The 27409-nt window shown below is 41.8% G+C and overlaps 3 protein-coding genes across 5 annotated transcripts; 1 reads left to right on the forward strand and 2 right to left on the reverse strand.

The window, feature by feature from the left end:
- The first annotated feature begins 1311 nt into the window (after nt 1–1311).
- On the forward strand, nt 1312–6599 carry cisd2 (CDGSH iron sulfur domain 2). The gene is made up of 3 exons (XM_047578227.1): nt 1312–1711; nt 5012–5226; nt 5471–6599. Exons 1-3 carry the CDS (start codon nt 1327–1329, stop codon nt 5558–5560), a joined length of 690 nt encoding a protein of 229 aa, XP_047434183.1. The 5' UTR covers nt 1312–1326; the 3' UTR covers nt 5561–6599.
- A 136-nt stretch (nt 6600–6735) lies between these two features.
- si:dkey-162b23.4 (sodium/hydrogen exchanger 9B2) lies at nt 6736–16595 on the reverse strand. 2 transcript variants are annotated; one of them, XM_047578223.1, is made up of 13 exons: nt 16574–16595; nt 15785–16051; nt 14495–14696; nt 14167–14337; nt 13187–13329; nt 12175–12302; nt 10812–10987; nt 10059–10165; nt 9235–9384; nt 8999–9107; nt 8485–8621; nt 8067–8283; nt 6736–7705 (listed from the first exon to the last, which is right to left on the reverse strand). In XM_047578223.1, exons 2-13 carry the CDS (start codon nt 15917–15919, stop codon nt 7644–7646), a joined length of 1737 nt encoding a protein of 578 aa, XP_047434179.1. In that variant the 5' UTR covers nt 15920–16051; nt 16574–16595; the 3' UTR covers nt 6736–7643. The 2 variants fall into 2 exon arrangements, with proteins under 2 accessions (XP_047434179.1, XP_047434180.1); XM_047578224.1 differs by having other exon boundaries at nt 8106–8283; nt 16574–16594.
- A 1105-nt stretch (nt 16596–17700) lies between these two features.
- bdh2 (3-hydroxybutyrate dehydrogenase, type 2) lies at nt 17701–26298 on the reverse strand. Of its 2 annotated transcripts, none has more exons than XM_047578226.1 (10): nt 26231–26298; nt 23226–23316; nt 22288–22366; nt 20028–20124; nt 19239–19347; nt 18838–18898; nt 18555–18668; nt 18215–18273; nt 17962–18054; nt 17701–17834 (listed from the first exon to the last, which is right to left on the reverse strand). In XM_047578226.1, exons 2-10 carry the CDS (start codon nt 23295–23297, stop codon nt 17781–17783), a joined length of 738 nt encoding a protein of 245 aa, XP_047434182.1. In that variant the 5' UTR covers nt 23298–23316; nt 26231–26298; the 3' UTR covers nt 17701–17780. The 2 variants fall into 2 exon arrangements, with proteins under 2 accessions (XP_047434182.1, XP_047434181.1); XM_047578225.1 differs by having other exon boundaries at nt 26178–26288.
- Nucleotides 26299–27409: the final 1111 nt, after the last annotated feature.

Raw genomic sequence — 27409 nt, forward strand, 5'->3', positions numbered from 1 at the left:
TACTCAGTTGATGTAAATGTACTGCTGTCTTTTATTTGTTTTTCTAGTACGATATTACAGGGGAAGAGTTCTGGGGAGCCTATTTATTTAACCACTTAAGTTACAGTTCTCAGTCTGGTTTCCTCGTTCTAGTTCTTCTTTCTGAGATCTGGCTGTCCTTCATTTGGTGTCTTCTCATTCATTGAGCTTGGATAATGAGAATGAACAGCAATGTCTTTGTTTCTTTGTACATCTAGTTTGAATGATTTTTTGTTGTTGTTGCAGCTAATTTCAGAAAACTACGATGTCAACATTAATGAAACCAAGCTTCCTGAGAATGCAAAGTGTTGAACTGTACTTAAAGTAAGGTTAACGTTTACACGTCTTATCTATGATCTATGATCAGTCGGTAAGTAAGTGTAACTGTTTGTGTGTGGGATGTTTTGAGTTGATCAGTCATAGCAGTGCTCACAGTTGTCACATTATCCTCCCTAAGAACCTCAGTTACTGCATTGCAGATGCTTGGACTGCTTGGTCATGTTTCTCAGTTTGTCTTTACTGTACACAACTAAAAGATTAACCCTTGTCCCAGAGCCCATCGGCCTTCTGTTCTAATGGAAGATCTTTTGTAACTAGGGTTTTTCAGTGACACACACTGCAGTGTTTCTTAGAGATGTATGGCTATTTTTTTTTTTTCATTTTGTGGTTTGGTAACATTCTGTAAATTCATCTTTTTGAGAACAAGGGCCTCATATAACAACTGCTGTCAATCTACATATAGTCGGGACAGGTTGAGGAGGTTGTTTGTCCCTCAGGCCATAAGCCTCTGCAACGCCTCCATGCGAGGAAACAACTGGAGTGTGGTTGTTGCTACCACTGCTTTCATCTATGATGATTATCACATTGTGCACTCCCCTATATTTTACACACTTGTAGACATTTGGTACTTTATAAAGATTGTTTTAAACAGAATGAGCCACAGTAGTACTGCCTTTAAAGACCTTCCAGTATTATGAAATCTTGTGGTATTATCAGATGACTCGATCCAGAAACCACAACTGATTGTATACGGACCAGTAATTTGTAACAGGTGAAGACTGTGGCCTGATATTATGGAACATATAATGTTTAAAAGGGCAAATATCACTTCAGATTATGTCAACAGCAAATATGTAGTATGCTAGTGTCTTCATCAGCCTTTGAGCCTTTTTTGCTCATATTTTTATTTTATTAGCACAGTACCACTGTCTGTTTTGTCACAGGGTACACGTCATTATAACTGTGCCTTTTGTTTTACCCCCACTTTATTCAGTTCTTTAAACAAAACATTCAATTTCCATGTAGCACATGAAAGAGCAGAAGCCTCCTTCTTCTTCACGCCAAATTCAAGCTGTCCAATCAGGAACCACCAACTCCTCCGACGGTGATTGGTCGAACGCTACCGTCACATGTCACTGCAACGTGTATTCACCTACTCGCTTACGCAGTTTCTCGGGTCGCGTCCAAGTATCGCGGGAGGAGTTTACGTACCGGCGGCCAGCTGCGCTCAGAAATGAACGCAAAGACAGAAACGAACCCCAGGAACCATCCCGAGTGATTCACAGAACCTGCCCCACGCAGCAATTCAAGATGGTCCTGGAAGCTATTTCAAGGATAATAAAAGTCCAGCTTCCAGCTTACCTCAAGAGGCTTCCGCTCCCGGAGACGATCGGCGGATTTGCAAGGTTAACAGGTAAAGTAGCAGCAGCTGCTCTGTTCTTCTGACTGTGAGGAGGATGACTTGTGAAACTCTTCGGGGACACTTCTTAGCGCGGTGCCCTTTGCTTCGGGGGAGAAAACATATGAAAACTTTGTTGACGTCGTGGCGTGAATTATCATACAGAAACATGCTGCTTGATAACCCGCAACTCTTTATCTTTCTTTTCAGTGTTTTGCTTCCGTTTAGTAACGACTCGACAATGACCTTTGCGCCTTTTTTTTTGTTTTTTTTTGTTTTTGTTTCTCTAAAGTCACACTTTGTACAGTTAAATAAGCTTGTATTTAAATACTGGGACAACCGTGTCATTAACGGCGGAGCGTCTGCACGTCACAAGTTCCAGCCTGTCTTATGAGTTGTGGAAAAATACCATGTCAATATGAGCAAGTGGAAATGTCAGTGCTGCGTGTGCCAGCCGCACATCATGCACCCAGATCAGTCTGTCACACCACAGGGATGTCAGTTAGTCCCAGACTGCTGCAGCCTCTGAACACAGCCTACTGCTGCTGCTGCAACATCATCGTTTCACAACATTTCTAGGTCTGTGGTACATCGGGTCACCAGATTCTCGCTACGAGCCCTGCAACTCGTCAAATTGCAACTTGCCCCTGGCATCCTTTCATGTGGATGTTATTTAGACATGCACCGCCCACTTAGACCAGACCAGACCAGGCACCCCAACCCCGTAACAATTATGACACTGCCCAGATGTATGCAGCCTGACACAGACGCACACACAGAAACACTTTAGGACAACTCAAAAAACAGCCTCCAAATTCACTAGATCCCAAACTGATCAAGTATCTATGGGATTCACTGGAACAAGCCTGATCCACAGAGACCCCTCCCCTCAACGCATAGGACCCAAAGACCCCCACTAACAGCACTGTGTTTCCAGACACCACAGGACACCCTCAGAAGGCCCATGTCCATTCTCTGATGAGTCATAATTGTTTTGGAGGCACAAGGGAGACCTACACAATATTAAGAAGATGGTCATAATGTTATGCCTGATCAGTGTATATCTCAGTTATAGTTCACCACGAGGGAGAAAACTATAGAGACTTTTAAACGTGCCAACTAATAGATATTTTCATAATCAATCATCAGTACCAATTTGACATGTTGCTCATCTTGTTGCTATCACTTTACTATCACACGTGCACAGAGTAAAGTATTACTTAAAAAACCCAAACTATTGTACTTAAGGGGGAAAAATTATCTGAACATGAAAATATTACGAGTGTATGGATGGAATTAAGTTTTGTTCACCCCTCCGCCTTTGTTCACCCATCGCTCCAAGCCTGAATATCACCACGGTGATGAAGTTGGTGGTTGAAACCAAAGCTGTGGATGATGATGTTTCCTTGTGGTAAATGTTTTGGGGAGCTTTGTGTTTGCATGACGAGTCAGTCGCTCCCATTGATCATCGCCTGAATCACATCACTTCAAAGCTGAGTTGAACTTTCAACAAAGTCTACTCTGCTTCGCCGGAGGTCGTCGCGCGCTCCTCATCATCATCGCTCCATCCCACTTGACCTCATTCATTTTCCATGTTCTGTCATGGCCGCCACGCTGCTCGTCTCTCCATGTCTCTTCTTTGGACATAATGTCTTCCTGTTTTGACTGAGAGAGTCCTCTTTGCAGACATCTCATTCTGTACTTTTACATGTAAACTCGTGGTGTCCCAGCATCTGGGTCCAGTCCACGGATGGGTTTCTGCACCAGCTAGTTACTTTGAATTATTTTGAATATATCAGACTGGTCCGTATTTAAAAATCCCTGGAACCCTGTTTGCATATCAGCAGATCCATCTCATGGTTTCAGGTCCGCAGGTTTATCATGATTGATCTCTACCAGCCCAGGCGAGGAACTCTGTACATCTTATCACGCACAGCATCTGGTGGGCCCCTGCCAGTCAGAGCTCAAAGGCTGGTTTAATAACTGCTGCTCTTCAACAGAGAGGTGATTAAATTAACAAAACAGCCTTTACACCTTTTTGCTTTAGTGCACTAGAGTTCAGTTTAAATCGAAAGAAAGAGCTGAACACTGCAGTCAAAAAGATGGCAATCGACAACTGGCACCGTTTGTTTGTTAAATAACAACCAAAAAGATAAGACTTTAATGACCTTTTTTTGGGGGTTAACTGTAGCCACATGACGTTTGAAGTTAACATCTGTTAACGATCTGTTTTCTGTCAGCGCGGATTAGACCATGAAACCTTAAAGTGCTACTTCAGGTGCAGACGCTCTTTCTTCTTTTTGAACTGAACATAATTGGTTAACAGGATTAGAAATGAGCCATTAGGCATCACAATCCTTTTTCCCTGGCAAGAGGGTGTTATCATAAGTTCCCGGAGCGGAATCAATTGCTAATAGTGAAATTATACAACTGTGTAATCCTCACTGGGCCTGTCTTCAGCGTGCACGGCCGACTGTACGGAGCGGTTCCCCGGCCTCAGCATGACCCCCGATGGCTGCGGCTGCTGCTGCTGGTGTGACGTGACGCTCGGCAGTGATCGGGCACAACAGTGCAGCTGAAATGCAGATCAGATACGTGGTTAGCTTCTAGAGGATGCAGATACAGAAACAAACCCACATTTTCTACATAAGTAAACCGATATCAGTGAGACATCCTGCCTCAAAACTCACCAGTACAGAATCGAAGCTTTTCCCTCTGATCCACTGCTTCGTGCATTTTTTTTTCCTATTTATTCCTTTTTTTTTGTTTGTTTTGTTTTTATTGCTTGTTTTCGTGTACGGGGACCTTCGGTGCCAGAAAAGCTCCTAAAATAAAATGTATTAATATTATTATGCATCACTGTGCAAAGTGATGTCAAAGATGTCGCGCTTCATTGTGTGACTGATTTAATTCAGCTCTAATTTCACTTTGGTTCCACTAAACCAACGCGAACGCAGCTCAGTGTGCAGCAGATGTCAGGAAGCGAACATTGATGCGGTGTAAGCCCTGGTTCTCACTCATACACAGTGTGAAGTGTGTAATGTAACCAGCGCCAGAGTGATGCATTTAAGTACAGTTGGAAAAGACTGTTATTGGAAATCTATTGCTTGCTTGTTTTAAGAGCAAGAACCTGAGCAGTCAATGTTCAGCACTGAATTATAATGAAATAGTTGCTTCAGGATTCATTTCTTACTTTATCTAATATCTGACCTGTCGGTTTCAGATCCTCTACGGGGCCGAGGCCACAGCTACATGTACAACCGAGGCTGTAGAAGTTGCACGTCGTGTGCTAATGTGTGTGTGATTTGTTCGCAGTGTCCGAGTGGCTCCGGTTGCTTCCTCTCCTGGGTATCCTGGCTCTGCTGGGCTACCTGACCATTCGCCCGTTCCTGCCAAAGAAGAAGAAGCAGAGGGACAGCCTGATCAACCTGAAGATCCAGAAAGAGAACCCGAAAGTGGTCAATGAGATAGACATCGAGGACCTGAACAGCGCAAACGTGTGTTACTGCCGCTGCTGGCGCTCCAAAACTGTAAGTCGGCCTGTTATTTTCTCAGCTTCACTGCTGTGTGAACTGCACCGTGGGCCTAATTCATGTAGTTGTTTCTGTTTGTCACCTAGAGTGTTGCTTATAGTTGAGACAGTACCGACAAGTCATTTATCATTTATTTTAATTGTGTTTTTTTGTTTTTTGTTTTTTAAACTTCTTAACAAGGCAGAATTTGGGGTTTGTGCATCTTGATGACCATCTAATATTAAATTACTTCCTGTTTTAGTTTCCTGTTTGTGACAAGTCACACTTAAAGCACAATGAACTAACTGGAGACAACGTGGGACCGCTCATACTGAAGAAGAAGATCCTATAATCGACCACCGACGGGAGGTTTCCTCTAACCAGTTTGCAGACTGCTGTCTCGGGCTTCTCTTGGTGTCATGTTTGCAGTTGGGAAGGTTTTCTGTTTCGTTCTTTATGGTCCCTCTGTTAACAGAAAAGCTTTTTTTATAGGACTGTTTAATCTGCTTTACTCATGAACCAGTCTTTTGGAATAAGTTAGAAACCACTGGGACCACTCTGAGGGAAAACTTGAAACATTTGGAGCATAACTGCAGTGACTTTATGATGACTTCCAGTAACCTGCACCCATCACGGGAAAGGGTTTCCTCCCAGTTAAACGGCTGTATAAATGAAACGCTTAATACTAGTCCGTAATTAACATTTTGTACTGTACGTCCTCATTGTGGACAGTTCATCCTCTTTTTATATATAGCTTCTTTTCTGCTGCTAGTGCCAAATATTAACTCACTGTCTCCACTTTAAGGATGTGAAATATTCTCTTCTAAGTTATTGCGTGTATGGGAGGCTACTTATTGTTATTCTTCAAAAGTGTTTATTCACAGCCTTTAACCATTTGAGTTTTACATTTTGCATTCAGTTCTTATGCCTTCAGACATTTCAAACCACTGAGTAATATCCAGTTATGTGCAGTTGTGACCTCCTTGCTAACCTGTTGAGGTCTGAGGTCTTTTTTTTTTCTGTGTACTACCACCTGTGTCGTCATAATCACTGTATATAGCTTATTTCTGGCATATTTCCCTTATAATTCAATAATATTGCATATCATTATCTGTTCTGTACTTCCACGGTGATGCGGTCTACAACGCATAGAACTGCGTTCATGAATTGGTGTGAGTCAACGGCTCATTCGTACAAATGTAAAAAGAAAGAAATGGTTAGCATCAGCGGTTTTTAGCCACGAGCTGCTTGCTTTTATATCTGGAGAATATTTCATGTTATGTTCAGTTTAAACGTGTGTAAATGAATGACGAGGAAACTGAGCGTATTACTTTGTGTCTGCTCATCAGTTCTATTGAGTAAAATAAATGAATCGAAAGTGAGAACCACCACTCACCATGTTTACCTAATTTCATTTAGATGTTTATACTGACTGGTATGACTTGAAGGCACGTGAGTCAACTGTGTTCATATGCTGCACATTAACTTAAGGTTTAATCCCAGCTGGGCCATAGAAATGGATGATACTTTGAGTATTTCATCATTTATTGTTCAAAGAGTATTCGGTAAAAAACTAATGCTCAAGTCTGCAAATTCATGATAAATACTTGCTAACACACAACATTCAAAAAGAGTTCATATAAATTCAAACAAATCCAAAACATTTCAAATTACACTGCATACGTTTGAAGTAATAAAAAAAAAGAAAGAAGACAAATATGTGACAATTGCAAAAAAACAAACTTTCATTTGTAATCAAATTCTTAAAGGTTAGGTTTCCATGAATGTTGTGAATGTTGTAGGTGAGCGTGGATGACACTGAAGCAGCTGGCAGTAGTCTCTGTGTTTAACCCCAACTATTGGGGATGGTTCCCCTGAGTCTTTATAAACTACACAAACCGTTCTCCGGTCACCAAGACGCACTGCTAATTTATATGCAAATACAATAGAAACAAAAATACACAGCGTTAAAAGTCGACATCAGACATCTCAAGAGCTAAATGTGTGTCTTTTATTTAGTCTAATTAAAAACAATAAAATATGTCACCGCTACCCGTGTCTTAAATTACACAGAAAACTGCATATAATGAAGTACAGCATTACGTCGTCAAGTCATAAGAGTAATCTAGCCATAAAAATGGATTCAGTGAGCATGAACATTATACCCCTTTACAGAAATGTAAACCGTTTGTATGCCTCACGCTAATATATCGGATTAAATATAGACTTGTTTTCTGTTCATACAGCATGACAGTGCAGACAGTGTGATATAGGTCATTTGTTTGGAACATGAGGCCTGGAAACCACCAGAGGCTATAAATATAGTGATTTTGTGCGTCCTTGACCAACTGAGACACAAAGAGAGCCACTCGGTGGCCAAAGAAAAGCTCAAATATCTGAGGAGTCTAAACGTCCCGTCCCACTGGATGATGACATCAGAGCGTACTTTCGTACGTGACGGGAGTTTCATTGTCATCTTCACCTCCCGCCCCAGTGCCTTGGAGAAATGAAGAGGAGACGGAGGGAGAAAGGGTGCAGAGAAGAGGCTTAGTAAAAACAGACGGCAACAAAAGGCAACACGCAACCAGGAGTTCAACTTTTCCAATGTGGCTATTTGAATGTTTTGACACTATGACAACAACAATGCCCGTGTTGTGTGGATGTAAAAGCCATGAACGAAAGCGTAAACAGAAGTGACCTGAAGTTATGCAAATCTGTGTGTATGTGTGTGTGTGTGTGTGAAGCGGAGGAAAGCATTGCATGGGGAGGACGCTCACTACTCGAACACAGGTACGAAGCGAAGGTCAGAGTGGGTGCTTGGGCTGGGCTGAATGTTCCAGAGTAGGACTTTTACCTACCTAAGAAAAAAGCTGATAAATTGGGTTTGACTCGCTCACCACAGTTCTTGGGTTTCTGCAGCAGCCAAGGTCCAGCGAGCCCTATAATAACAGCCCCTACGGGGGCCGTGAGAAGGATGGCAAGCACGGCCACAGTCAGCACGTCCATGCCGTACTTCTGCAGGTGCTTGTCATCCTTAGTTCTGGCCATGTCCAAAGCCGTGGAGCCTATAGCTGCCTGACGGAGACAAAGACAACGGCTCCTTCAATTTGCTTGCTGGTCTCACGACAGCACTCTTTCCTGTGTGCTCTCTGACACAGCATGTTTCAGACATGAAACTCGAGTAACACATCAGCGCAAGCACTTTGAACTCGAAACAAAAGAAATATTTTCCGAAAAATAAAGTTCATGCTGATACATATTCTGGCGCTAACGTACCTGCACCGTCGCTTTGGGCATCCATGCCAGGGCTATGAAGATCTTTTCCTTCATGTTAAAGCCTGCGCACAACACGCAGACAAAGGTGAAGAGCAGCCTAACCAGCAGAGCAATGAGCAGAGACGCTATACCCAGACCTAGAAAGAAGTACAGACATGAGTCATGCAGGGGGATCACATCGCCCGGGTGCTGACATACACTTTTGTCACCAGTAAAACGACTGGAAGAAAAGTATGCAGGTGTACTCCAAACACACAGAAGACATATTTCTACGTGTCACATGGCTTTGGGATCGTTTTTTTTCCCAGGCAAGTTGAGCACAAGAGCAGCAACACAGAGGTATTAGTGTTTCCATTTACATAACAGGACAGAGCAGTGCATCTCCTCTGTGGTCTCTTCTTTTGGCTATGCAAATATGTTTGCATACATATAAGTATGAATTCATCCAGCCCCATTTGAATTTTTCACAATGGTAATATTGTGCTACTTCAAAGGCTGAGTGAGGACGCCTCACCGACTGTGTGTCCCTCCAGCTCAGAGACTCGAATCTCGGCTCCTATCAGTCCGAAGAGAAGAGGCTGAAACACGTCCCACGCCCAGCCCACCACTTCCTCCACACGCGCCTCCAGACGAGAAGAACAGAGAAGGTTTAGACGTGTAATTCGTAGTTACTGTATCGGTAGAGGGACAGGGTAGGTGCCAGAATAGTTGACGTCTGCGGCTACAGCTGAGGCGTGCATATATCATTACCTTTTCCGCCCCCCAGCCAAGGCCAGCCAGGAACGCCAACACCAGGGTGCAGAGGCCTCCAGACCCAGGGAAGCCGGCCACGCCACTGCCAAACACGGCAAACACGGACAGCCCCAGCACCAGGAAGGAGCGCTTCATCACCAAGTGTTTCTAGAAGAACACGTACTATTAATGTAGTCCAATAAAATGTAGAAAAGTATGATATAATGCTCCATTTAAGATGTACCATGTAGTGATAGCTGAGCTCGGATTTGATCTACATCCATTCATGCTGGGTGTCTTTCCAACTTGTGCAAAAAGGCTTTGAACATTTATTACTGGACTGTAAAGACGTTTCTGGTGTGTAAGCAAATTCTAAACACACAAAATCTCTTTTCCTTTTAACTCCTGTATATCTTCCTTCACCCGCTGCTCTCACCAAAAGCCCTCAGAGAACAGTGCCAACCGTTCACTGGCTGTTTCTTCAGGGTTTCTGCAGAGTCTTAAAAAAGTCTTAAAAAGTGTAACTCTATTTAAAGCCTTAAAAAGCCTTAAATACGAGTGTATTTTGCATTGTAGGTTTAGTAAATTCTTACGTTCCATTTATTACCATTTAATATTGCAGTATTATGTTTCTGTTCCTTAAAAGTAATTCTGAAAGTGAGTCTGATTTTTCTTATTTTTCATACTTCATGTAGGCATTAACTTTAACCCATAATGGTCTTAACAAGTCTTAAATTTCCATTGTTGGAAACCTGCAAAAACCCTGTTCTAGTGGGTGTCAAGTGGTGGAAGGACGACCGGGCTGCAGTAAAACGGTCTGGTGTCACTGAGATGCTGCCCACCTGGTCAACGCTGGGGAAGTACTGGATGAGGAAGCCAAGGAGAATCCCAGCCACCATCCCTCCACCCACCTCCAGTACACCTCTCAGGAGATTGTACCAAGTGGAACCTATAAAACAACAACAGAGCACATGTAGGAATTATACACGAATGTCACAGTCAGTGTGTTGTCTACAGAGCAGCGCTGTGGAACTGTACCACACCACATGGAGAAGGATTTTATCAAAAACTAATTATTACAAGAAGAATAATGCAACGCAGTTCAACAGCGCCACTACCTGTTGCCTCCATATGGATACAGTTGATACAGCTACTCAGCAGTAGCAGTAAATAATAAAGTGACATATAGATATATCATGGGGGTCTATGTAAGGCTCATATGTGTAACTATTATTTTGTTATATTTCCCCCACCACATATTTAGTCACAATAAAACACATGTACATTGAGTTCACTAAATGCATTGGGGCAAATATGTTCATGCTCCCATTGTTAGTGATCAGCACACTTACACCCTCTGCTGAGCCTCTGACAAACTACATATGTTTGATTTGTTTTATTTGCGCCTCTCAGTGCTGACCTACAGAACTGGCTGCCTATCTGCTGGAGATAAAGGTAGTGTTATGTTTCAACACAAAACAATTCTGAATCAGAATTACTTTATCGATCCCAGGGGGAAATCACACACACACACACAGCACTTCTCGTTTTCCATCACTTCCCCACACACGCAGTCGCACTCAGCTGCAGGTTACCTGTGGAGAAGGCCATGCCCAAGCATGTGGTGAAGCCCGTGATGGCCAGGATGTCGTCGAAGCTGCCCGCGGCCATCAGCAGGGTGGGGATCCCCTGCTCCACGCCGTAGCCGTCCTTCTGCAGCAGCAGCATGGAGGGAACCACCACCGCCGGAGACACGGCGCCCAGCACGAACCTGCGATGTGGAGACGACGTTCGTTCATTCACAAACAACGGAACCGGCCTTTGACTACACTTAACTACAGCTGGGATCACATTTGGTAACATGAAAGCAGTTGTTGAATGAAACCACCGTCGTGTCGAACTTAACTGCAAACACAGTCATTTTTTTTAATTCTTATTTCTAAGTTAAATAATAGAAGATTGTTACACTTTTAAGGCAGTGATCAGGGCTGCAGAGAAGATTTATTTCAGCCCTTATGTAATGATACCCCAAACACGTAGAAAAGAGGGGGAACAGGCCATGTGCCGCTCCTTTGCAAGAAACTAGTGGCTTATGATCATCATAATCGTATAGGTCTATTTGTGCTGAAGAAGCAGAAACATACAGCTCCTACTTTGGAGTTATGTTCTGTGTCTGCGTGGGTTTTGTCCGGGGACGCTAGCTTCCTCCCACCGTCCCAAGACATGCTCGTTAGGTTCACTGGTGATTCTAAACTGGCCGTAGGTGCAAATGTGAATAGTTGTCTGTCTCTCTGTGTTAGCCCTACAATGACTGGAGACCTGTCCAGGGTGTAACCGGCCTCTGACAGTAACGACAGTAACTTTCTGAGAGCGATGCATTTTTGTACTTGTAGGCACAGTGTTTTATATACTTTCATCAAGATACGACTATGACCTTGCATGTCTTATTTGTAATGCTTGACATTACACTCAACTATCTGTTGTAACACAATGTGCCGAATAGTCCACTCACTCAGCTGATAAAATAAATAAAACACTGTGACGTCAGTTTTAACTCAAGGTTAAATATTTATGTTTGTTTAAATGAAGGATTTTGAGTCAACATTTTCACTGCTGGACACCGGGACATTTTTCAAACCATCTTCAAGAGCGCCTGCATTTACAGCGTGTGAACAGACTCGGCCTCTTGTTTTCTTTGACATATTATCCGAAACCAAAACTTTGGGATGTTGGTAAAGCTCACACAGCTCAGTTTGATGGCACCAGGGAATCACTCTCATGAAAAATGTTGGGACTGAAATGGTGAACGTACTGGATTAACACTGACTCAGGAAAACACAGGACAAATCCGCCCCAATGAAATATGTGTGAGAGTAGCTCCTGGACAGGAAGCAACGCTCATTTGTTTTTAAATAGAAGATGGAGAGTTAGGCAGAAAGGACAGCGTAAACTATTTACCCAAGGATGAAGCCCCACACCCAGGGCAACTGCATGAGGAAGTGGGAGACCAGAGCTATGGTAGAGGCCTCTACCAAGCAGGGCCCAGTGGCCACACGTAGACACACTGCTTTTAGTTTCCTCAGGGCCTGACAATGGAAACACACAATAAGGTTTAACAGGAATTCTTTAAACATGCAAAATACACTGATCAGGGATAACATTATGACCAACTTCCTAATGTTATGTAAGTCTCCTCGTGCCTTCTGTGGATGCCCTGTGGCATCTGGCAACAGAATGTTGTTAGTGGGAGCCTTTGGGTCCTATGGGTTGAGGGAAGGGCTCTCTGTGTGGATCATCCCATAGACACTTGATCATTTCGGGACCTAGTGAGTTTGGAGGTCAGGTCAACACCTTGTGCTGTTTTTTTTTTTTTTTTTAAGTTGTTTCTAAACCATTTGTGTGTGTCTGTCTCAGGCTGCATCCTGCTGGGGTGTTATTACTATGAGTTGGGTGCGGTTGGTCTGGTTGGTCTGGTCGAGGTGGGTGGTGCATGTCTACGTAACATTCACATGAATGTCAGGTCCAAAAGTTTTCCAGCAGAACACTGCTCCAAAATGATTTACTTCTGTCGGTGGTCATAATGTTTTGGCTGACTGGTTTATATAGCAAGCATTAATAAGCAAAGTGAGGTTTCACATAATTTAACTGAACTGAGGGAAACATCTTTAAGTGAAAATTGCATAATAGGACTTTTAAAGCCCAAATACCAAACATTTTCAGTTGCATCGTATCCAAGACTCTGACTTACTTGCTTTTACTAATATCAGAATTTGTTAAACAATTAAAGAAGATCATTTAAGGTGAGCTTCAGCTTCAAATGGTTATTGTTTTGGAGAAAGTGACAAATATATATTTAAAATGTCATTTGAATATATCTCAGAAGGTCACATAGGGGTTAAGACATATTTACGGCTCCTTGAACATTTCTGTATGCAGATGCTAAGCTATAATCAAAGAGCATGTAGTTTACCGTGGGATCCAAACCCAGGCCAGCTCTGGCCAGGATGACAGCCAGAGCAATGTTCCTCAGTGAAGCAGACCATTTGAAGTCAATGTAAACTCCATCTGTTACTACTGGGATGTTCCTCAGCATGAAACCCATCAGCAGCATCCCTGCAGCACAGCAGAGGGGGAGAAAGGGGAAAGGTGATCATTTTTACCTCATGGTACTGTTTATTCTTCAGGGCTGGGCACTCACGAGGCGACAGAGTGAGAACAGTGTTCTCTTGTTGCTTTTGAAACAGTTAGCGTGGATTGTGAATATAACAACACCCGCTCTAAAATTTCATTTGACCGTCGCTCTGCTAAAACGTAACTAAGAATTTACACAATGTGACCTATTAAATTTGGCAGAATGGACTAAGAATGTACAACAGAGAAATCATGTGAGCTATGGCAGGAAAAAAAACTGGGACAGAGGACTTTAAACTTCCAAACTTATGACTTAAGGCCTTATGGCCTGAGGGACAAACAGCCTCCTAAACCTGTCCATGGAGCAGGACAGAGACAGCAGCCTGTCACTGAACCAGCTTCTCTGCCTGACTATGGAGTTGAGTGGAGGTAAACCAAGCTTTTGAAGACTGACCCAGAGAAAGAAAGAAAGAAAGAAAGAAAGAAAGAAAGAAAGAAAGAAAGAAAGAAAGAAAGAAAGAAAGAAAGAAACTCATAGCTGAACTTTGGTTTTGGCTTTCAATGTGTATAAGGAGTGGCTCAAGTCTCCTTGATTCTTATCAATTAGGGGATACAAGATGCAAGTCTATGTTCTGCACAGAGTACAGGAAAAGTTGGTGCACTTAATATATGTTGTTCATTTTTTTTAAACCGAAAAGATATAAATACAAGAGAGATGTTTAACCTATTTCCACAACTGGCATTTGCTCCCAACAATCACCCAGAATGAACTTATCACATCAATACCATAAAGTAAAATCACAGCATTCTCTGTCTTACCGAGGAGTGGGGGGAATGGAGGAAGTTTGGGCAGCCGGATGAGTGCCACCAATTTGCCACCGATGAGTGCACTGATGAAAAGTACTGTGATGCCGAACAGGTTTCCTCCTGGAAGACATTGTTCTTCTGTGATAGACCAAACCACCCCAAAGAGCACAGCTGCCAAAAGGACTGGAGAAGACAGAGGAGAAGGACTTAGGTAACATAAGCGAGGCATGCAGTATGCCACCATAGTGTGTGATCATGTTGCTATAGGCATTACAAGTAGTATGTCAAATAATATGTCAAATATGGACAGTATGTGTCACTTTGGGTTAGGGTTAATTACCTTTGGTAATTAAAGAGGCGAAAAGCCCTCTTGGTGGACACGGGCAAAATCTGCGGAGCAGAGGACAACAGACCACTGGTGGGTCTGTGTTGGTGCCAGCGTCCACCACAGGGTTGCGAGGAATAAAATAGGTGGTCTCCTCTGTTACATTTGGAGTTGAGCAGCGCCGCACCACCACCTGGATTTGGTTCACATTTAGGTGCTTTAAAGGAAAGGTAAGGACATGGAGAAGTCAGTGGTCACGTTCATGAATGTTTAGGAATGTGCACACTAGATATAAATATTCCAAGAATCAGAGGCTTAGACGATACAATAGCAAGCTTACAATAGCGAGCTTAACTATATTTCTTGACAGAGCCCAGGCCCCACTGATAAAGTTTTGCAATATTCCCACATTTTAAATATTAGTAACTGGGAAACAGTAGCGACATGCACTGAAAGAAATGCTGTATTAAGTTGCTTCTAATGTGAAGAGATGCAAACCAACAATAAAAGCCTTTATTGATCATTCATATCATTGGCTTAAGCACAAGCTGAGTTTTATTATAAAGTAGTTAATGTAAATGCATGCTTAATAGTGAGCTTAGCACTTACTGTTATTGTTCATCAAAAATGAATCTACAAAATGAAACAACGGTCAATTTTTTTGACACAGGATCTGTTGGAAATACTGCAGAGAATAATGGAAACAGAAGGAGCAGCCACACTGAGCTGTTAGAAGAAGAGCTCAAGGTAAACAACTTCACTGTGTCCTACAGTTTGTGGACTCCTGTCATGTCCAGCAAGAAAAAAAAGACAGTAGATGCTCACAGAATGATGACAAAATATTTCCTGTCTTCTTTATCGGTATGGTGACACAGAGGAACGTAATAGCAGAAGATTAAAAACCATTGAACTCTTGGCAAACAACACAGGGAAGATATGAACTTGCCGTGGGCTGATAACAGGCTCCAGTACACCCTCTCCTCTGTCATATAACTCAGGTGGGTAATGTCGGCTCAAAGTTCTGACTTCTGGCCTCGTGCTGCTTTTCAGTTAATTAACTCACACAGGGAAATTACAGGAAAAAGGGCTGAATATTATGGTGGACAGTTCATTTTAACAATGCAACGACGGTTTATGCAACACGGAAGAATTAAATCAACAAGGTAGTCTAATGCAAGAGAAACCACACCACTCAAATCATTTATATGAGGCTTGAAATGTCTAATTTGATGAATATATTCAACACGTTTGCTAAGTTATTCAGTACAGTTCCAATATTAAACATGTAAAGAGACTGATTATTACCTCCACATGGTTTCCTGCAGGCAATACAATTCTATCCAGCAGTGGGCTGGGTACCGGGCTGGGCACTGGACTGGGTGCTGGACTGGGCGCAGGGCTTGGCTCTGGGGCAGCAGGTTTCTGCTGGGTGTCCTCCATGGTAGTTGTCTACAGTCTTTCTGGTCCCCTAACTTCTCTGTCACAGCACATGAAGCTTGGGGGTGGAGTTGGCCATGGATGGGGCAGCTCCTTCACTTCTGCTTCTGTGTGTCCAGCTCTGACCTCAGGTTTCTATTCATGCAACACATTTTTTTATCAGTAGGAGAACAAATTATTGTTTACATAATCGAAGTTAACAGGGGTGTGGATTCAGGTGTGGAAACAGACGCAGTAGGGAATGGGGGACTTGTGCGCTTGTTAGTCTGGCTTGTTCTGTAAAAACAACACCTAAATGCTAGATGGCGCTGTGTCTTTTTTGACAGTCGGGTAAATTTGTACATCCTGCTTCCCTTTCGACATTGGCAGCTGAAACTGACAGCAAGACCCTGCGCTGTCTTGCTGTAGGTGCCAGCTACGCAAGTCCGCACAGGGTGTGCGTCAACGCAGGAGCCTCTACGTCAATTTAGCGCTGTAGTATAAATCTAACATGTAACTAAACATTCAAAATACTGCGTTATTGGGTTAACACACTAGCTTTGGTTCAAACTATGAAAACGTGCACAACTAAACGCTACTACTGTGTTTTGACAGTTGCTTATGGCAACAGACTTTGGTTAATCCAATTGTGAATAGAGCACACTAATGGATGCTTACAGGTTCACCATATGGCACACCGAGCTAGCGTTAGCTCAAGGAGGTTACCTAATGCAAGTAGGTTATAGTGGACCGACACCAGCCGACAACAAACCCACCCAGCCGTCACAGGCATGCAGTTAGCTTAGTACTAGTGACTGACTTAGTATTATTATTATTATTATTATTATTATTACTGAGGTCGCAACACACGTGTTAAACCAGACAACTGAAACCACGCAGTAATAGGCTAGTCACGAGGGTTTGACCCACGCCCCGGATAAACCCTGTCCGTATATCCATTGCCGGCAGACAGCATGTTCTGTCATAGTAGCTAGCTTGTAGCGGTTAGCATAACCTCTAGTAGCCCACCCACACGCGTACAGCAGACAGTGTTGCCATGACATCGCGTGTCTTACAACTGCCCACCTCGACTGGAACGAATCGCCGTTAGTGAAGTCACCGCGCCGTCAACTAACGTTACACAAAAGACGCGACGGTAGACAACTCAAAGCCTCCACTAACACCGACAATTACGGTTTCGATAAGTACAGCTATTTCTTTCGTGGGTGTAACCTTAGTATAATGCGGAGATGACATTTGTCCGATATTGGATGTAGAGCCGGTAGCCGAACGCGTCCTGCGTAACGTTACTTCCTGCTACCAGCTGTCAGTCACCTCAATCCGCTCCCATTCAAAAGCACGGTAGCCCGCTATGGAGACCTTTTAAACAAACCATTTAAAAGAAAAAATAAATGCTCACCGCATGTCGTAAGCATTCCCACCGCGCTAGAACAGACTGTGGCAGGGTTCCTGGCAAGTCCTGTGGCTGATACACCAGCTGGGAAGCGGGAATGAGGCGGATTAGTGATGGGCAAGCAAGTATGTAGCTCAACAGAGTGCTGCTTGGGTCACTTAGCTTCAATGGAAAACTCCCCCCCACCCCACTGCATTGGTGAAAGAGTTACTCAATTAGATACTTACACAGACCTAATTGTAAAGATACGTGTGTATTCAGATATTAAACAAATATGCTGCATTTGTGATTTTATTGCAAGATTTCTCAACATTTTTAGTGTATTCATATTTTAGGACGGCAAAAAAAAAAGCATGTTAGACACAGCAAAAATACACAACTCAAAAAGAGATTTATTTCAATTGTGCACACTTTATTTGAATTTAGGGTTTTGCATTAAAAAAAAAAAGATTCCTTCCACGGCTTTTTTCATCACATTCTCCATCCTCCGTCGATGATTTGCTCTGTGCCGGTCACATAAGCTGACTGTGGAGAAGCCCAAACAAACATTAGACATTAGATCAACTGCTGCTCAATAATTTCCCTACTGATGAAAATTACATTTTTGGCTTTCTTAGTGTACCACATAAATTACATCTCCGCAAGCACTCACCTCATCTGAAGCCAGGTAAACACACAGGTACGCCACCTCCTCAGCAGTGCACATTCTTCCAGTTTTCTGTCTTGCCATAAAATCCTTATACGCCTGTAGAGGAAGTACATTATTTGTTGCATTCATTATCTTCAATAGCCAGCCATCGGTATTTCTCCTTGTGTAAACCAAGATGACATTTAGCATGTGTGGAATGACTCAAGCGAGCATTACTGTCAGATTAAGGGGAAATGTAAATCTGAGCCGACAGTACCTGTTCTGGGTCAGGTTGGGCCTGGATCCTACCCCTCAGTGATGGAGTATCTACAGTCCCTGAGGAAATATAAGAGGAGCTGTCTTCATATTTGTCTCACAGTTTTGTTAAGAAATATATAGAGAGACTGTGACTGAATAGATTTTAAAGTGGGACAGGTCCCCTGTTCAAATAATACCTACACATTTAATTAGACTGGCTTTGGATAGACAAAATCTTATAAAACTACACAATATCCAGTATTTCTAAAACATGGGTTTAATTTAATAAAGTGCTGGTGACGTTGACTAATATTGATGCAGACTAAATGGTATCATTTTGCACAGGGCTCTATACATACCAGGACAAATACAATTACAGCGAATGCCTTGCTCAATGAAATCAGCTGCTATGGATTTGGTGAGCCCGATCACTGCTGCCTTGGATGTGCTATACACACATCGGTTCACGACACCTGTGTCAAGGAAATACATCTGTCACTCACACAGACACAAACAAAAGCAGTCGCCTGAGATAAGAGGATTACAATGGACGGCCATAACGTCCCAACGTCTTTTTTTAATCTGGAGTAATATTTGTTCTCAAAGCCTCCACAGGGAGAAGACCCGCAGAAGATTGTTTACCTTTAATGCTTGATGCAACAGATGACATGTTAATGATGTTTCCTGACTTCTTTGCCAACATCTAAGAGGACAGAACAAATCAGGACAGCCGCATATAAATACAAGGTGATTTAAAGTATCTGACATAGTTGGGTTTTCATGTTTATGTAAAGAATTGACAAATGTGCGACGATCGAAGCTAAAATTCCCCCTTGAGACGGTTTGGTTAGTTTGCGGCTAAAGCTGGATTAGTAGTTGGGCAGTCCCTGCCCATCATGTCACGGGCTCAGAGTAATACAGCTAATCCCGGCGGACAAAGGATGGGAACAAAATTAAAGGCATATGTCACTCAGTTTTCAACAGCACGTATTTCATTCTATCAGCAACGGGGTTTAGTGCGAGGTTAAGTGGGCAAAGGTCACCTTAGGCAGGAAAGCCTTGGACATGAGGTACATGCTCCGCACGTTCACATTCATCGTGAAGTCCCAGTCAGCTTCTTCACAGTCCAGGATGGAGCCATGGTGCACAAACCTGGACAAAATAATACACGTCAATCAGGCACACAGTAATATTGTGTAAGTCTCCCTGAATGGACATGGTCAGTTTGGGATCTGATGAATTTGGAGGCCAGGTCAATACTTTGTAGTTGTTCCTAAACCATTTTTGTCAGGCTGCATCCTGCTGGGGATACTGCTGCCATCAAGGATGGGGTGTCATTGCTATGGGGTGCAGGTGTTTGGTCTGGTCTAAATGGGTGGTGCACGTCCACATGAATGCCAGGTCCAAAAGTTTACCAGCAGAACTTTGTATTGTCGTAAGATGGTCAGTGATATTTACTTTTCCTGTCAATCTTTTTAATGTTCGGTGCAGTTACTAAAATAACCTCACTAACTCACACAAACAGTATTAAAAACGGCTGCTGCTATCAGTCAAAAGTTCCCACTTACAAATAAACAAAAACATAAAAGAATAAATATTACACTAACTGGAGTGCTACGACAAGTAGCTGCCTCAGCTTTAAAGGTGATAATTTTGAAACCTTTGTTAAGGAGATTGGGAAAAGGTCAAGTGGAGGTTAAACCACATGGTGTGGGGATTTTCAAAATGTAGTTAAGCAGGAGATGGACAAACGTCCTCGAGGAGGAGAAGACGCTACATACATGCACAGATGAAAAAGCATGTTAAATGTAAGAGAGATTAGAGAAACGTACCCAGCAACATTGAACAGCACATCCACATGGTCGTGCTCCTTAGCCAGGGCTTCCACTTGGTCCTTCTTAGTCACGTCCACCACTTTGGTCCTGATGCCTGATCACACACAAAAAAAGGTCCTGATAACTAGTTTCTTTTTAAATTACATTTTTTTTATCTTAATCATGGAAGATACACCTTTCACTGCAGGATAAAGTGTAATATGTAGCACATTAAATCAATATAACGGGGAAGCTGCCATCACACGTTTTTACAATTTTAGGATTCACGCCTGGCTGCTACCACATACAAACTATCTTTTCCTATTAGTCTCCCGGTAAATCTGAGGAAAGCAGTTGAGTCCTCCTTTATTCGAACTTTCTCTGATCCAGCCGTGACAGGAATTTATTCAGACATACTGTATATAGTTAAATAGTTAAACATACATTGGACAAGTAAGACCTTGTAAATACTAGGTGTGGAGGGTAGCGGGTAGTAATGGGAAAAAAGAAGAGGCACCACAATTAGTCAGTTATATAGAGGCAACGGCAGGAGGAACAGTCTTTAGGAAACTGTAGGTCCAGGCCAGTGGATTGAAGCAGGGGCACACGTCATTTCATGCTGGCGGACAGGGAAAACAAGTAGATGAATATCAGTGGCTCAAGTTGTTTTGTGTTGTGTTTTATGTTGTTAAATGTTTAGCAATGCAGTTTATAATACCTAATCAGTGTGTTTTTTAATTACTATAATAAAGTATTTTAAGATTAATATTTGTTTGCATGCAGAGCATCGGGCGGCATTTGCTGTTCTTGGTGTGGAGGTTTATTTTCCTTTGGTTGATTTGTTTCCTTCCTCTATCTAGGCCACCCTGGCAAGTGATCCAGGTAGTGAGCAAAAAGACATGGGGTAATACGCTTCGGGTGGCCTAGTTTTCTTTTTTACCTTTTCTTTTGTTTGTTGTTTTATGTGCTCACTTCCTCCGCTGAGTAAGTTCACTCAGGTCAGGTCCAGTCAGAATTCCAGGGCGGTGGCGAAGGGTGACATGGTTTATTCTTTGTGTTTGTAGTGAAATGTGTTCACGTGTGAAAATAAAGTGTCGATTCACCGAGTGTGTAAGACTGTGTGTTACTGAATGTAGTGTGCAGCAGTGTGGCCTTTGTGTACTTAACCCTTGTCCTGTTAGTGATGAATGGGAAGCTGGCAGTTCATAGTAATTCATAGAATAAAATTGATGAGTTTCATTTTTTGTTTGTTGTCGGTCTTTATGCTACCTTTACCTGTAGTGGGTGTAACATAGGGGTAATAGGGGAAGTCGACTAGTTGCGGATCACGTGACAATAACAATACGGACGCAGAAGACAGGTGAGGAGCCCAGGAGGAACTAGATGTGGTTCATCAAGTGTATGAAAATACACGACAAAAGATGAAGCCCATTCTAAAATGACAAGCAATGCACACTCATCTGAAAAGACTCATTAATCATTGCTAGCAGAGGATCGGTTTAAAATCAGGGGTCAATTAACAACTTAACCAAACATCCTGCTTGTGAATTATCTACACTTGCTAGATTTTAGTTGTAATATGCATAAAAGCCATCGGATATCATCGCTTTTATACATGCTGTGAAGTAGGCTATCATTAGATGCTACAGCGTCGTTAATATCACTAAACATATCTGCAGCGCTCATGTGTTTCCGTTCAGTTCGGATCGACGTTAAACAATGCCGAAGTTGTTCGGCACCTGGTAAATACCGTATGAAGGGATTAAACAAGGCACGTTTCAATGGACCAGTGTGTAGGATTTAGTGATGTGTTGGCGGCTCCAAAGTGTGCATGCAGAGAACTGTAGAAACATCACAGCTCATGAAGATAGTTTCTGTGGAAGAGGACTGCTTTTTGAATTGATACAAAAGATTCATTTGAAGGTAACAGCTACTTAATGCCACAATAAATAATAATACAAGTTTACACACTGGTCCTTTAAAACAGTTTAAAATATTTGAAATGGAAATTAGAAAAAAAAAAGACTCAGTTGAGATTTATAGGAACTTTGGGCTAATGATGCGTGCGTGAAGGTTATATAATAGAAACTTTATGGAAGACAATTTTACTTGGCAGAATTTAACTCAGAAGGGATAAAATTAAGATTGGTTGAATTCTAATTAGTTGCTTTGGTCTGAGTTCACTGACAAAAGAACCTAAAACTTGGGAAAGAACTCGAGAGCAGCGGAATAAACATCCACCAGGTGGCAGCTCCAGACCGACGCAGATGAATCTTACCTTGAATACCATCCAGCTCCTTCAGCTTCTCTCCATTTATGTCTGTGGCTGTGACCAGAGCTCCCTCCTTCGCAAATGCCTGCAGAAAAACTTCAGTGAGTTCTAAGTGGTTCCAAAATGCCTGCATATAGTCTGGTATTTGTTGTGATCCTGTGATTAAAACAGATATGTTTTCTATCTAAAGCTTCTTTGTTTTTGGCTGTTTAAGTAACATAAGTTTAAATCACGACAAACAACAAAGGCCGAAAACAGGGGGAGGCCTGTTTGTTTTTTAATTGAGCAGATGTGGATTCCCTCTGATCATCAATAATCAGTATTTCATTATCATTCCTCTGAGTACACACAGCACCGACTTCTAACTCAAAGCCCTTAACCCCCTTTAAATCCATTCTTCCTGCGCACAAAATGCATCTCTACAAGAGTAAATAGGATCGCTCAAATGTTCTTCACACCACTGCATATAATAGTATGTGATTTGAACATAATGAGCCGAGGCACAGCCGCTAACAGCCTTTTGTGGTCGAAAACACAAATCCCTACAATACGAGGCATTCATGGCACACTTAAAGACATGGCTTGAAAGAAATGGATTTGGTGACAATCCAATCTTGACAAGGATGTGTTTGAGATGTTCAGGTGCTTTGGTAACTCTTAGGTAAGAATGACAGGGGAATCATGCATGAGGAACAACTTGAACATGTGTTTTAGTGTGTCTGGAATAACCGTCATTTACAGCACACGGGACATTAAGTAGCACAGTGTATGTTTCTGTAATACAGTCATCTGTGTAAAGACAATACCACACCAGAGGATGTCCACAACATGACAACACGTCGAAATGTGCACAACTTTGAGTCCACATGCCACAAACTAGTAAGTTAACATCTTTAATGTAGAAGTAAATTTATCAGTATGAAGTTCTTATTAAAGCTCATTACTATTGCAGCAGCACGTCCAATCCCCTGCGCAGCAGCAGACAGAACAATCACTTTCCCATCCAGGCGGCCCATAGTGCACCTTTCACTGAAGCTGCGAACAAAGCAACAAACAAAAATAGAGTATGTGGAGCAACCCCAACAGACTTGATTTAATTATTACTGTTCACTATCTAAAACATAAAAAATACCCTAATGAGTATTTACAAATGTGCATATAAGAGATAATTTTAGCTGGAAGTCTGCAGTAGCATTCAACATGCATCCCCTTTATTGTAATACATTTCAAATGTTCACATTTTGATTTATTATTTCAAACTATAGACTGTATGTAAATATGGACAATGTGTCCCCACCCCCTTGCACTGGCCAAGCTGACGCTACTTTCCCGGGGTTACAGCGCCATCTTGCGAGTTCTCATCTTCTGAGAGTGGAGCCACGATATCAATGATCTGATCACGCTTCCTCCATATAGAGTGTCTCATAGTGGAGTGAATTAATAAATATACATGAGCCAGTTTGGGCAATATTCATTTGGTTTTGCGAGGTTTATTTGAAATCCTGTTGACTGAACAGACTTCTCTTGAGCTTATGACCTATACTGCTGCCAGACACCAGGGGGGGCTGTACTTGCTTTGCTTCATTTTTAAAGAGCTGTTCCTCCTTCCATATTTATTTAGAATTGATGACAGGGGTCGGCATCCCGCGGCTCCGGAGCCACGTGCTCCCTCTGCTGCGGCTCTATGTCAGTTGTTCACTTTTTCACGCTAACTGCCTCGGCAACTACTCACTCAATAGTGAACAAGCGAGAGTACACAACAACTGAATGACATTGAATGCCACACCACACTCATGGTTGTAAAGTTAAACAAAAAAAATTAACTTCCACAGTGCATTGCAGCACACATACTCCTTGCTATTGAGTATTAAATTCAAATGTATTTTATTTTAGTTCGATAAACTTTTCAACCACAGGTTAGCCAAACTGGGACAAATCCCTGTTATGTATGCATAAATACAATTTAGTTTTCTCTGTAGCAGTCCTTTCATTTCACAAATGCAACACACTATAGTTTTTTTATACATAGGCCTAGCATAGAGGTAAAAATGATACATGCAGTGTTATCTCCATTTTAGATGTCAAAGGGGTTTTGTGGCTCCCAGTGTTTTCTTTTCTGTTGGAAATGGGTCCAAATGGCTCTTTGAGTGTTGAAGGTCGCCGACCCCTGGTCTATGATTAAAGCCTGTAACAGTATTTCTTAGATTTCGAGTATAATTATTGTTTGTTACTTTTTCAGACCGCAGGAAACACAAACACAGCACAGAGAAACAGAACAATGAATATCTACAAAACATGCAGGGGGACCACAATTTGTTTTTTAATGACAATGCGCACAAACATCCATATTTATTTCAGGGCTATCTGACCAAGAAGGACAATGATAGAGAGTACTTCGAATCGAAAATATAAAAATAGTTTTCTGTTTGCCATTTAATTCTACATGCATTCATGCGTAGTTTTAAAGTCTTCAGTATTAATCTACCATGTAGAAAATAAGCATTATCCATGAAGGGAGTTGTGTTTTGTTTTTCTGTTTCTTTTTTGTGACTTGTTTGCCCTTATATTTGGTGTTTTAATTTAATGTCTAAGTGGGGTTAAAAATAAATAGCAATTGCTCATTTTCGGTTAGAGATCTTCAGCCTTGAACACCGGCCACTTTTCAAATGCATGCTGACAACTTGCTATTGAAGTCTGGCACACAGAACAGTTTAAGTGGAGACTTATTTAAGATTTTGCCTGTTACTTGTGTTTGTTCTTTTGAGAGGTGCTCTACACATAAAGCTAGTTGAGAATATTTTGAGGCCAATTAAAGTTTGGCTTGCGAACAATGTAGTTCTAAAGACACAGGGGAAAAAAAATGGAGCCAAAACTTTTCAAAGAGGGAAATCAACCCAAATGAATGTCAAATACATTGACTTAAAATCAAACTCTGGGAAGTGCAACTCCAATCTTCAATACACCCCCTTTAACATTTAATTTAGTCCCATCACTCAGTGACCAATCGGAGCAGAATTAAGAAGAATTGTTTTATGGCCTTGGTGAAGCTACAGCAGTGGAGTTTGTTCTTTGTGCTGTTTTTCATGTTTTTTTAGTTGTTCCTAAAGTGTTTTTGTGTGTGTGTCTGTGTCAGGCTGCATCCTGCTGTGGATGGCTGCTGTCATCAAAGGGTACCAACAGGAGGCTGTTTGTTTGGATGATGTTTCAACTATTTGCGCTCTTCCTTTATACTGTTTGTAGGCTCCGACTGATGCTCAAAAGTACTTAGATATCTTGTAAAATGGAGTGTCTAATAGTGGAATGAATTAATAAATATACAGAAGCCAGTTTGGGTAACATTCATTTGATTTTACAAGGTTTATTTTGAAATCCTGTTGACTGAACAGACTTGTAGTAACTTTTCCACACTGTTTGTGTCTGGTACCATTAAAAGTATGCCATATAAGCAAGTCTTCTTTGAAGTGCATCCATGTACTCAACTATCCCTAATTGCTTTGAGTGTGAAATAAGAAAATATTATATGTCACAGTTAAGTTCTGCTGTAAGCAGTGTCACTTTTCTGCGACTTCTTCTTCTTATTATTATTGATTTATGAACCTTTAAAGGTCTAAATAATAGCTTTGGCTAAACAGCAGTGTTGTCGTGCAGTACAATAACAGCGAGCAGATTTTAAGGGGTTTGTTTTGACGTTTATAATTGCAATGGATTTACATAATTGAACTGTGTGAACAAATGCTGCAGCGGCGTGTCCTCAAGTGTATTCATGTACTGCATAAATCTGTTTTTAACGTTGCACATAGCCATTTTTACCAACTCTATTCGCTACAACGTGAGGAAGACACGTCGTAGATTGCACTCATTACAACAGTCATATATGAAGTTACACAAACACTAACCTTGAGCAGAAAAGTTAGGTTCAAGCTTGCGAAAACTACTTCTGGGAACTCACCACTCTCTCCGGCTGCAGCGCAGTGAAGTCAAAGAGCAGCGAAGCGAGACACGTGACCAACATCGTGCGCCGCTATTGGTTTGAGACGAGGAAGTGCGCGTGACAGCGACAGGTGACCAGGATCCCCGAACTGCGCATGAGCAGACAATTTCTCCTTTTATATGAGAATATAAACGCCACAAAATTATCAAAATAGTCATTCGTATTATTACGAATTAGCCTACATATAGCCTTGATTTCAACTTTGAAAATATAAACTAAATAAATTGAAAACAACAAAAACACTTATAAACATATGTCTGCTTATTCAAGAATACAGAAAACAAGAAAGTGCAAAACATAACTCCTTCCCTCAACAGTCCTGGGTTCATCAGAAACTGTTGTGTTTCTCTTGTCTGTGGAGTAGACCAGATGTAAACAGTCAACAGATTTCCCTCACTTCTTTTTCCAAGTGTACTTCTTGTTACTCGCTTTTGGAGGAGGACGTGGTGCAGTCCCGGGTGCAGTGGACATTTTTAAAAGGCGCGTATTATTTATTATTTATTTGAACAGCATCTGTCTCTGGGCAACCGTGACAGCGCCACACGCACAACAAAGTACTACCACAACGTAGTATTTCCCGTTTTATTTTGCTCATTATTGTTAGATTTAGTGTATATGTGTGAGACAGACACATGTATTGGACATTTATGGAAAATACGGCACAAATCGCGTCCTGTATCGGTTCAATACGGGACGAGACATTTAATTGCAAAATAAAGGACGATTCCGTTTTTTACGGGACCGGTGGCAACCCCAGTTGTTATTAACTATACGTTATATTTTGATTATTAGATATAATACTATGAGCAGACTAAAGTAAGTACAATTAAACGAATAAATGAATCCATGCGGAAATCCATGGTATTTTTTATAACGTTGACAAGTTACGCTCCGAAAACACTGTTATAATGGTGAAAAATTATGCAGAATGTGGCTGAAATACGATCACGAGTAATTGTTAAGAGTTACATGTGAAAGGCAATTGCAATCGTTCTATAGGGCGTCTGCGTATTAATGTCTATGATCACATAGTCTCTGTGTTGCCATGGTGATGATGTCACATAGTCTCTGTGTTGCCATGGTGATTACGTCACTCCTTTGATGTTGTGATGATGTCACAAGATGGGATGGAATCTC

Source organism: Mugil cephalus, chromosome 2, assembly GCF_022458985.1.
Source record: "Mugil cephalus isolate CIBA_MC_2020 chromosome 2, CIBA_Mcephalus_1.1, whole genome shotgun sequence".
Taxonomy (NCBI): Eukaryota; Metazoa; Chordata; class Actinopteri; order Mugiliformes; family Mugilidae; genus Mugil; species Mugil cephalus.